This window comes from Castor canadensis, chromosome 1 (assembly GCF_047511655.1).
Source record: "Castor canadensis chromosome 1, mCasCan1.hap1v2, whole genome shotgun sequence".
Taxonomy (NCBI): domain Eukaryota; kingdom Metazoa; phylum Chordata; class Mammalia; order Rodentia; family Castoridae; genus Castor; species Castor canadensis.
This window is the reverse complement of record NC_133386.1, coordinates 32162515-32175015: the sequence shown is the minus strand read 5'-3', so window position 1 is coordinate 32175015 and position 12501 is coordinate 32162515. Positions and strand designations below refer to the sequence as shown.

The following is a 12501-nucleotide window of genomic DNA, read 5'->3' as shown; positions in this document are numbered from 1 at the left end:
TCCCCCTCCTTCCAACTCCCGACTGTGTGTGCCTAGCTAGGAAGAAGAGGAGTAAAAGGAAGAACCTGGATGGAATTCCTGGCACTAAGAGCATCTTTCATTCCTACAGTGTCATAAAGTAAGGCCATTCCCTAAATGGGATAACAGATTTGAATAATTACATGAAATCTATTTTCCCACATAATAAAGTTCAAAATATATCGTGTCTTGAAATTAGAAGTTTTGGTGTCCTTGAATTTCCTCAGTCACCTTGTGACTTCATCCATAATGACGCCTTTATGCCTGATCTTTTTCTCAGTGGTGGGTCTAGATTTGGAGGAGTTTTCTAGGCTATGGAGAGATTTGATGCTGCAATTTCAAAATTCATAGTATTGTTTAACGCTGTCACAGGGGAATAAGGCAGTGTTTCTGAAAGCAGGTGCTAACTTTAAAAGGCAGGCTGAAAAATGCAGATAACAGTCGCCACCCCCCATCCCATTTCTATTGTTCATTCAGTCTGTTAGGTTGCCAAATGCACCAGACAGGTAGTGTTTCCAGTGTTCTGCTATATTGGATTCCCAGTGCGTGAAACAAACAAGCCGAAGTCTCCCAGGCATAAGAAAAGCTCTTCCTCTTTAAATAGCACACAGAAAATATGCTTTTCCTCCCTGGTTTGAATTTCCCTGTGTAGTTGCTGCATTTGTGTGTAGGAGAAGGGACTTGCCACAGGCAGATAGCCTGCCGGCACAGGTGGCACTCTAAGACTGGGGCTCAGTTTTGTGGGAATTAGGGGAGCATATGGCCACTTCTTCCTCTGAGTGCCAGTCCCAGAGCAGTGGCTGAGCTGGAGGAGCCGGAGGAGGAGCTTTTCGGCTGGCTGCAGCCAGTTCCCTTCCCCTTTCTCCCTCCCTGGGCGTGCATTGGCTCTGCCAGCTCCAGCTCGCTGTGCTGCAGGCTCCTCCGCAGAAGAGGCAGGGTGTGCTCGCACAGGCACAGATCCTGGTGTGACCGCAGCCTCTACTTGGGTTGTCCACGGAAAGAGCCCCAGCAGGGAAAGCCAGTGCCATGGGCCAGCTTTGCTGCTTTCCTTTCTCAAGGGACGAGGGGAAAATCTGTAAGTGGGATTTGTGCTGTGCAGAATCCCTGGTGTTTGGCTATTTTGTGTGGTTGTCTTAGGGTTACTTTAATTTTTCTTGTGAGAAAGATAGCAGATTGATCAGCTGTGATTTTTAAATGTGCATGTCTAATGCCAGGTTATAGTTATAAATTAGCTATAAAAGTACAGTAACTCAGTTAATAGGCTTTGTTAACAGGTCAAAATACTGAAAACTCATTTCTGATTTTCTTCTGCTGCTGTTCTTACAGCTCCTGTCTCACAGTGCCTAGAGTCAGAGTTTAAAGTTTCTCTAAATTGCTGCATTCAGTGTGATACCTTGTACAAGTAACGCTTCATTTCTCTTATCTGAAGCGTTATCAGAGCATTGCCCAATCACAGCACGTGGAGAGATAAAGCTGTTTCCAAAATGACGTATATTGAACATTTGCAGATATTTCCATGCGTCCTTCGCTTTGTTCTTCACAGGAGGGAATTCAGGTGTGTAAGACCATTCCAAAGAAGCAATGCTGCTTTGCTTCTAGCAAAAACCCTCAGGGGGTATTTTTAAACGAATGTCAGGCAGATCCCACATCTGCTTATGGCCCAGAAAACAGAACTTAATCTGATGATACTTGCAGTGAAAATTTTTCTTCATTGACTTATGTGTATTCATTTACATTTTAGCTCTGTTAGGTGACTGGCATTTTAATTAGTGTGCTGATTAGAGTTTGCCTTACACTAGTTGCTCTGGAATATGCAATTTTTACTTCCTTTTCAATAAAATGTTTCCAGGCATACTTATAATTTGTAGCCATATGTCTGTCACATCAATATTTAATTATAATTTAAATAAGTCCATAGAATTTCATATCTAGTTCAGGAACTCCAAAGATCCACATCTGGTTTGAATTTCTTGCTGTTTGTTCCTCAGGATACTGGGAGGGCGATTTTAAAACATTAATACATATTCTGTAGCTATTCATTTGGGAAATGATTTGGTTCTTATGAAGATTCTTTTGGGATTGCTCTGGAATAAACACTGGGAGACTTTGAAAAGCTTGGTTGTTAACAAGAGCCAATAAATGGCTGTGAATTTCACTTATGAAATGACCCTGTACAGTATGTGACCATTCTAATCATACAACCTGAGATGACCTGACAACAAAACCAGTCATTTTCTCACAGCTGGTGCTGGCATTCATTTGGCAGCTCAAAACTTCTCAGCTATTTGTCACAATGGTTTGTTTGGAGTTCCTGAAGATTGGGTAGATTGATTCTGTTCTTGGACGACATCCTTCTTTGAAAATCCTTGGCCTGCGTGGACAGATGCAAGGATGGTGAACTCTTTCCTTGCCCTTCTTAATCCCTGCTCCACTGCTTGAGGTTTTCCTTTGGAGCATTTGCTCTTATTGAATTCTGCTTCTCCTTTTTCTTCTGCTACTGGCTGTGAGCATCTTCCTGGCTCTATCTGAAGAAGACAAGTCTCAACACAATGAGGAATTTTCTCTTTTCTGTCTTTTCTCAACTGGGACTGTTGGAAAGCAAAGTCTAGTGTTTTAAGTACAGTGCTCCCTAATATTGATTGATGGGAAGTTTTGTTTAATGTGTTTTTGGGGTTCTCTTTCTCAAACCCTAAACTTTCAAAAAGAAAATGAAGACAGAATGCTATGTCTGAAGTGAAGTCCTACTGTAGAAGTATGAATGATAGAGCCAGTGCTTTCAGACCCCAGTCCTCCATTCACCCCTGCAGGTCCCTTCTTCTTATTTTTGATCTTTTTTCATTACTTCTTTTTCTCAGGCTCCATTCACACATGCCAGGTACACGTAATAGAACTGTCTTCTGGTGCTGTGTTTACTTTCTCTGCCACAGGATGGTCTGAGAGATGGTTCTATCCACGGCACAGCTATTTTTTGGTGATACTTGCCTAATAGTACTTGTAAAGGGCGAATTTCAAAAGTGGCAGAGATTTCATTGCCCAGCATGTCTCAAAACATAAAAATTGGCACTAACTGGAGGTATCCAGTCTGTAAGTTTGTTGGTAATGTGTGAAAGAATCTCTGAGACATTTATTTGGGATGGCCCAGCATTGTTTAATATTGTTACTGGATTATACAGCATCCTGTGGATCTTATTTATTTTTGTGTCCCCAACTGTGCAGTAGCCTAATTAGCCTGCTCTGAGCCACCTATTCCATGAGCATCTATACAAATGCCATTATCCACATTTTTCTCATTGTCTTGCAAAGGGAAGTGCCCTGGAATGTTCCTCCAGAGGGGAATGGAAGAGAATTGAGTGGGTTTTTTTTTTTTTTGGTAGAAGTTTAAATTTGTGGGTGTCATTCTCAAAACACAGGTGAGTTGGAAAACTCGTCCTCTGCAGTTCTACAGAGATACAACAAGGATAAACACAACCGGCCAAGTGGTAAGAGTCAAGTGACGCCTCCTTCTGCTCATTTATCCTGCTTTGGCCCTTGGTGGTGGTGGTGGTGTTGGCAGAAAAAAAAAAGGATTCTAATTTAATTGATTTGTTAGTGCTACTATTTTAATCTATTAATAGCAAACAAAATGATTCTTTAATCAACCAATTGTGCAGGGGCCGAAGTCTGCATGGAAAGTTAACTCTGTGCATAGCCAAAATTCTTGATAATGCAGTGAATAGTGAAACACAGCAGTTATCTTCCTCGTCCATCAGGTAATGCAGCACAGAGCAGTGAGGCCCTTCTTCTTTAAATCCCAGCAGTTGAACATTTTTCTAAACTGTATCCTTTTTTGACCATAGTTAATAGAATATACTGAAAATAAATGCATGTTTCTTGGAAGATTAAACTTCTTGGAAGATTAGACTTGGAAGATTAAACATGCCTGAAAGGAATGTTTTGAACAAAAATGACCATATACAGGTATACTGACCACTGCAGTTTAGCCACCTCACTTAGTAAACTTCAAATGAAAACTTTCAATAACTAATTATAAAACATTTCCCTTACTCTTTTCCTATTGCACATTTTCCTATTTTGAGGTACCTTGCTTTTCTGTAGAATGAAATAAGTGAATGTCCAAAGATGGACAAAAGTGCCTCTTGAGGTCTTCAGTCATTGGAAGTATTGAAGTATAGGACAGGGTAGCCACTCATTCCTAGGGGTGCTGCAAGGTAGAATGGACCAGACAATGACAACTCACTTTCTAGCTTTGCTAACCTATGATGCTAAAAACAAAATATTTGTGTAAGTACACATAATACACACATTTTAATTTCATGCGTGAATTGTGTTTTAATATAGTCTTTGTGTGGATTTCTTACCAGGGCCATTTACTAGCATACAGTATAATAGTATGAGTAAATCTCCAGATAATTTTTTATGATTTGGAATTTGGTGGTGCACACTAATATAAAAATTGAGGTATTCAGTGTGAATTTCAGCTCTTGTGAATATTTATGTTTTTGAACCTTAATTACCATGGTGGTGATTATTTGGTTACCTTCAGGGACATCTGTATTCAGAGTTTTTAGTTCTGTAGAGGTTCCCTGGAAATCTTATAACCTTATGCTTTGCTCTTTTCTTTTCACTTATGATACACAAGTTGGTTGTATCATAAAGTTGGTTGTCTTTCACACATCTGCTCCATCTTATCCCATGCACTTCCAGCACCTTACACTCAGGATGTTTGTGCACCTCTCTTAGTTGCACCAGACCCTAAAGCAGAGCCAGAGGAGGCATGTTCTGAATGCTTGTCAGTGAAGGACTGGAACACATTTCCTGTTAGGTTACAGTGTGAGAGGACATCAGAGGACAGAATTTGAAATGATTCTAGTCATGAACTACTATGATTTTGAAAGTTTATTCTTTTTTTTTTTTTTTTCACATTTGCCCCTTAGAGCTAAAAGTCTAGGGACTACAAAAATGAGTGGTGTAGATAGGATCCAATAATTTTCCCTCTTCCTTCTCTCCTTCCCTTCCCCCACCTCCTTTTGTTCTTAATGTTTTGAATGCTTACTGTCTGCCAGATACCACACCAAGATTATTTTCAGAACTTCTTACAAAATGCAATTATTAGAAAACATATTAGAAAATATATGTTCTCTAACTATCCCATGTCAGAGGGAAAGTTTCTGGAAGCCAGAAGACTGGGGAATTTCTCAGTTACACCTTTCCGGGCGGGCATTACAGCCCTCCAGGGTCAAGAGCTGGCAGGAGGTCTGGATCCTATTCTGTTTAGAATCCAGTACCTGCTTCTGAGGCAGTGAAGCCAGAGGTGCTGTGTAAAGCAGGACTACCCTTAGCGTTGTGGTGGCAATAGTAATGTTGTGCAATGTAAACCATTTAGCCATAGTCAATAAAGATTAGATTTTTACCTTATTAAAGAATGTGTACCCAGGAGGTTTGTTTCTAAAATTAAGAATAAGAACATTAGAGCAAATGCTCGAAGTTATTATTATTTTTTTACCTCCCTGATTCCCTGTGTCCATCCATAGGCTATGTGGAAACTGTATTTTCTTTTGCTGTTCTCAGACCTTTTGAGAATTTGCCTGCATTCTTCCATGAACTGCTGAATAATTTTTCTTAGAAGTACGTAGGTTATAGAATTGTTCCCAGCCCTTGGTGCACCCATTGCCTCATGTGAATTATACTCAGATTCTCTGTCCCCCAGCAGTCTGCTGTGACTTGTCCCTGTGTCTTCTTCCCTGGAGCCATGTTTAAAAAAAAAAGCACAGAGGTTTCTGATACACATAAGGATTTTAGCTGATAAAAGAAAACTTCCTATCTGTTACTCCTTCCTGGGGCATTTGTACTTTACCTGAACTAAGTTAATTACCTAATACTCTTGGGAAGTATTTGCAGGAAAATAATAACATAAATTAAGCAATGGTAATAACTTAGCCCAAAATAATGCCTTATGGAGGAATTTCAGGCATTAGCTGAGGGCTGGTAAAACTCTTTAAGGATGCGATAAATCACTTCCCAAAGATGTGTTTAATTTTGCCCATGTATAATACATAAGTCTTTGGGCTATCATTTTTTCTTTTACCCACAAACTTCTGATACCCACAATAAAAAGCCTCAAAAAAGCCTCAAAACTCTCATTGTCATTAGGTAGAAAGATAGAAATTTTGAAGACAGACTGATTGAGTTTGTATTGTGGTTCTGACATTTACTATTCAACTTCTCTAAGCAACTGTACCATTCATTATCTTAAGTAGGTATCTACCTGTTTTGAAAATTAAATGAACTAAAGTCTATAAAATGCCCGACACTATGCTTGGCATATAATAAACTAGGTAAATGTAGTCTCTCTGCAACAAATACAGAGTATATTAATTGCTTAATCATGCTCACCTTAGAATTCAGCTTGGGTTAATGATAGTTTGCTTTGTTTTATTTCTACCTTACCCAGGAGGGGAAATCCTGAACTTAGAATTTCAGATCTGGACTTGTTGTGTAGGCTTGCAGCATTGACCAGTACAGATCCTTTCTTTTGGAGGAATTCCATCTCCCTCTTCTTGGGGTCCTGTCTTTCATGATGCCTTGCTTCCTGCCCTAGGAGGAATGTGGGTCCAAGCATAGCTAACCACAGTCTTCCTTGAGATTTGATAGAGGGTCATTGTAAAGATGAAAACAGTACAGAAGAAAGAAGAGCCTGGGGAAGGAGAGTGAAAGACTGTCCTTACCATGTTTGATCTGTGAATTTAGCTACATGTAAGCCCTTCTCCACCGCATGAAGCAATACAGCCTCCTTTTTTCTTTGCTTAAACTTAGGTAAAATTCTAACTGTCTGCAACTGGGGGGCTTTGGTTATTCTAGGGGACTTTCAATGTATATAAGGAAAAGTAAAACTCTAGTTCTGCCAAGCTGACTTCTAAGGTGACAGTGGCTGCACAAATGATGCACTTATTGTAGAGAATTTTCTGAGTCTCATATACCTAGTCCAGTGTGTTCTGGAATAAATATCACCAGCCCTAGTGAAAAATGCTGGCTCTCAGATTTCTCCTGAACCTTCATGTTGCATCATAGTTGCAGTGTAATTTAGCCTTACATGAGATCTGCTGTGAAGAGTATTAACTTCAGTTAATATTGTTGAGCCCGTCACATTGGGAAAGCTCTAAGCGAGGTATTCTGGAAGATAGAGTGATAAGTAACACATGGTCCCCATTGTTACTTTTTTTTTTAATTTAAGTTACATGAGGCTTTAAAAAAAGAAATCTGTTGGATTCCAAGGTTTATTATTATCCGAACAGGAAAACCAAGACAAAGGATCTTGATGCTTTCAGTCTTATAAGTGAAGCCACGCCTTTTACATGGTGATAAGGTCCAGTGAGAGTGAGTTAATGACCACCAAGATTGGAACGTACCTCAAGTCCTGTTACAGGCAGAGTTTACAGCTCGACACGAGCAAACAGTTTCTACAACGCACATTTTAGCAAAGTAAGTTTGTCCTAGGACAAACATTCATAATGCCGTTATAAGTGAACAGATCTTGGAACTATTAAATAGTTTTCATTTGCATAGAAAAGTTCTTTGCCCTTAGCAAACAGCTATCAACAAAACCTGAACTGCATAGTAAAAATAGAATAAGTGTAGCTTGAATTTAAATGTTATGCTAACAGGACACAAATACTAATTTTGTTACAAGCCAAATCAAAGATATTTGTGGCTTATGATTTCCTGTCTATACATTCCCCCAAAACTTATGAGTTTAGTCAAGTACATTTATAAATATGAGATATATGTGTGGAAAAGTTATAGTACCAAGGAGAAAGTAACATACAAACAAGGTGCTTGCAGCAGAAGGAAAGAAGGTTTTACCTTCCCAAGAGAGATGGAACCTACTTATCTGGTAGGGTTGATGGGAGCAGGAAGAAGGAACGTGGTGGAAAATGGTGATCATGCCTAATTACCTGTCTGTACCCCCATGACTTTATGGTTATGTAGTTGTTGGCATTTGCCACGTGAGTTACAAGAAGCTTCAAATGAATGGCTCACATATCACTGTTAGAGCAAAAATAAAATTCACACTCTGTAAGCATTTTTAATGTGTACTAAAGTTAGCAGTTAAATCAGGCTTTTCAGTGATGTTTATGATAGCTAATAAGACTGGCAAGCAGATGATTTGTTAATTATAGACTTTCTATCTAGCTCTATTGTAGTAAAACCTTACACAGAGTTCTGACAAGCAGGAATGTGTCTAAGGAAACCAGGATGGTGGGGAGCCTGGAACATGATCACAAAAGGAAGGCTGAAGGATTGAGGCTGCTTGGCTAGGACAAAAGAGGGCAGAAGAGTTAGTTGTCTTAAAATAGGACTCTTTAAATTAAAGAAGAGGACTCTTTAATGTGGAAGGGAAAAAAATTGCTCCATATGACTCCCAGCGGACAAATTTAGCACAGTGGTGTTAGTTTTAGCACATCTTCTTTTGGTGGTCTTACAAGTCTGATGGTAAAGATACAGTAAAACCAATAGTATTAATTGTGTTTATAATGATCCTTGTTTTAAACAATGAAAATATTGAAATGTAATCTTAAAATAGAAGTTATTCAAGTAAAGTTTTTCATTAATAATTCATAATATATTGCCTGAAAGGATTTTCAAAACTGTTTGAGTCACCAAACTCCTTTCTTTAAGTGAAAGACTACATTTTTTTATGACAAAGTATGCTTTTTAAATCAGTTTTTAACTTGTAATAACTGTGGTATAGCTATTTTAAATTAGTGCCTTTAGGATCAATAAACTTGCTTTAAAATAGAGGTGTAATATACAGGTTTAGGACCTTGTCAGGGTACATTGTTATTTATTTACCCTATGTATCACATAAAATGTTGGTTGTTGAACTCATTAATTCTCAGTCCTAGATAACAAGCTGAAGTATGTTTCCCATTGTGTGATTATCTTTATAAGTGAAATTTTAATGAAATTATCTTGTCCAAATTTACATTTATTCTAAATTAATTTTCTCTAATACAGCTATGATAAATTTAAGACAAAAATTCACTGAAGCAATGTTGTATATTCACTACTGTACGTACTTGACCTCTAGTATAAAATTAGACAAATTGGACACGATTCCAAGATGGCGGCTAGATGTAGGAAGCAGAAAGCTACCCTCCTATAGTGAAATCTTGGAGAGACGCTGGAGACACACTTTGCAGGCATAATCACCGAGAAAAGGCATAACTTTGACCCCTCCACATCTCCAGCCGGTGCAGAGAATCTCCACTTCATGTTAAATGGAGAAACGAGGAGGGCCCCTGGGGCCGCCAGTGGCCGGCGCCCATACGGCTTGGGAAGACGCAGACCAGGTGAGCTTCGCGGTACCGCGGTAGCCCCACAGACAAGCCTGGGCCAGAGAAGCATAGCCCCCTGGACAGACTGACCTCCACCCGGGAAAAAAAAAAGAGAAACTGAGTAATAAGCAATAAGAACAGTTAAGACACGCTGGAAAGAGGGTGGGGCGCCCTGAGCGCTGAAGATTGGGGGAAGGGAATCCTTCCCGGGACTGTAAATAAACGAGCCGGGCGGGCCGGAGAGGCTCTGGTGGGAGCGGGGCACACGCCCAGCAAACAGAAGTGGGGAAGCTTGTGAGAGGAGGAAAGACCCACTTCCCACTGAACTGTAAACAAACATGGCGGCCAGCAGGAACAGCAGCACCACCCAGAAAGCAGGAGCAGGAAAGCTGCTGAAAGTGGCAGTGGGAGGAAAACTTCAGAGGAGAGGGGGGAAGACCCACCTCCCACATGAACTGTAAATAAACACGCAGGTCTGACAACGCGGGGCAGTGTCACTTTTCCCAGTGCTTGGAAAGGGGAAAGCCTGTAGCAGAGGCTCCCGCACAGGAGAACTCTGAGCAAACAAAGCCTGTGGGACCAGGTGAGTGCTAAGTTCACCCCAGAGATCTGCATAAATAACGCCGCCAGCTACAGGCTGAGAGCAGCAGGCAGGCAAGCCACAGTTGCAGATACCACTCTCAGAACTGTCTCCAGATGCTTTTTTTTCTTTTTCTCCCTACCTTTGATGAGAGAACAACCGAATTACACCTGCAAGCCGAAAAACTTACTGAAACTGTATTGCATTTGAACTGGGGACACTTGGTGGGGCTTTTTTTTTTTTTTTTTGTGTGTGTCTGTGTGTGAGTGTGTAGTCTTGTTCTACTTTATGCATACCCTTTGATGAGACAACTACAGAACAACATCTGAGGCACGAACTCCAGGACTGGAGATTGAGATGGACACCCAAATTATTAAGACTGAAACTGCATTGCATATAAACTTGGAGGTTTTTTTTTTTTTTTTTTTTTTTCAAATTTTCTATTTTCCATTTTATTTTAATTCATTTTTATATATAGATATTACTTCCATTTACTTATTTTTTATTTTTTTTATCTTTGATTTTCAATCCTCTCCCTGTCTCTCTAATGTCTGTTCAGCTTACTGTCGATTAGTACACTAACAATCCCTGTTTATACCTTTGAAACTCTCTTGTCTGATACCTTGTTCTGCTGTCTCCCTCTTGTCTGTATATTTGTTTTCCCCTTTTCTTTAACTTCTTGCTTTCCATCTCAGCTCACCCTTCCATTCTAAATATTGCCATTGTTATTATTACAAGCTAGAGAATACTTAATTACACACAGTACAGGGACAGTAACAACACCAAGGACAATGACGGGAAGACAGAAAAAACAGGGAAACCAGTTTCCCCACAGCAAAAAATTAGTACAGGAACCCGAGGGGAATGAAGAGAACAGAAACTCAGATCCAGACTCCAACAAAATGAAGATAAACTATGCCAAAGGACCCAATGAAGCCCACAAGAATAATTTAAAAGAAGACATACTACAAGTACTCAATGAGAATTTTATAGAGATGATACTGGATAGGGTCAACCAAAATGTACAGGAGACACTCAAGAAATTCCAAGACAACAAAAAAGAGAATTTGAAAAAGCAAAAGAAGAAATAAAGGAAACCATAGAAGCACTGTATAAACACCAAAATGAAAGAGAGAACACAATGAATAAATGGACAAATGAACTCAGGACAAAAATAGACAACAATAAAGAAGAAAACTGCCAGGATATGGAAAACCTCAGAAAAAAGAATGAAACAGAACTGCAAAACAAAACGGAAGGCCAATCCAGCAGAATAGAACAACAGAAGACAGAATCTTAGAACTTGAAGATGAAATGGTAATTAAAGGAAAAACCGAAGAACTATTAATTAAACAACTCAAGACCTGTGAAAAGTAAATGCAAGAACTCACTGACTCCATCAAAAGACCAAACTTGAGAATCATGGGCATCGAAGAAGGAGAAGAGGTGCAAGCGAAGGGAATGCGTAATATATTCAACAAAATAATAACGGAAAATTTCCCAAATCTAGAGAAAGATATTCCCATACAAATGCAAGAGGCCTCCAGGACACCAAACAGACCAGATCAAAATAGAACTACTCCACGACATATCATCATTAAAACAACAAGTTCAGAAACTAAGGAAAGAATATTGAAGGCTGTAAGAGAGAAAAAACAAGTAACATACAAAGGTAAACCCATCAAAATCACAGCAGACTTCTCAACAGAAACATTAAAAGCAAGAAGAGCGTGGGGTGAGATCTTCCGGGCACTGAATGAAAATAACTTCAACCCCAGGATACTCTACCCAGCAAAGCTATCATTCAAAATAGATGGAGCAATAAAAGTCTTCCATGATAAGCAGAAACTAAAACAATATGTGACCACAAAGCCACCATTACAAAAGATTCTGCAAGGGATCCTGCACACAGAAAGTGACACCAAACTTAACCATGAAAAGGCAGGCAGCACCAAACCACAGGATAAGAAAAAGCAAGACAGTAGAGAGTAACATCAAGTTAGGTACACACAATCAAACCTTCAAACAACTAAGATAACTAAATGGCAGGAATCACCACATACCTATCACTACTAACACTTAATGTTAATGGACTTAATTCACCCATCAAAAGACACCGTTTGACAAAATGGATTAAAAAAGAAGATCCAACAATTTGTTGCTTACAGGAGACTCATCTCACCGACAGAAATAAGCATATGCTTAGGATGAAAGGCTGGAAGAAGATTTACCAAGCCAACGGCCCCCGAAAACAAGCAGGAGTAGCAATACTTATCTCTGACAAAGTAGACTTCAAACCTACATTGATCAAACGAGATAAAGAAGGACATTCCCTACTAATAAAAGGGGAAATAGACCAAAAGGAAATAATAATCATCAATCTGTACGCACCCAATGTCAATGCACCCAATTTCATCAAACATACCCTGAAAGACCTAAAAGCATATATAAACGCCAACACAGTGGTTGTGGGAGACTTTAACACTCCATTATCATCAATAGATAGGTCATCCAAACAAAAACTCAATAAAGAAATCCAAGATCTAAAATATGCAATAGATCAAATGG

At 39.4% G+C, this 12501-nt stretch overlaps 1 protein-coding gene across 11 annotated transcripts in view; it reads left to right on the top strand.

The window, feature by feature from the left end:
• Akap7 (A-kinase anchoring protein 7) overlaps positions 1–12501 on the top strand; it is a 258173-nt gene that overhangs the window by 102801 nt on the left and 142871 nt on the right. Inside the window, exons 1-2 of one of the 11 annotated variants that reach the window (XM_074074626.1) lie at positions 4–1093; positions 3429–3497. The exons of 9 other annotated variants lie outside the window; for them this stretch is intronic. In XM_074074626.1, the coding sequence (XP_073930727.1) occupies positions 1045–1093; positions 3429–3497 (118 nt within the window). In that variant the 5' untranslated portion in view covers positions 4–1044. Of the gene's footprint in view, positions 1–3; positions 1094–3428; positions 3498–12501 lie in introns of those variants that run through there. One more of the 11 variants, XM_074074632.1, reaches the window with a different exon arrangement.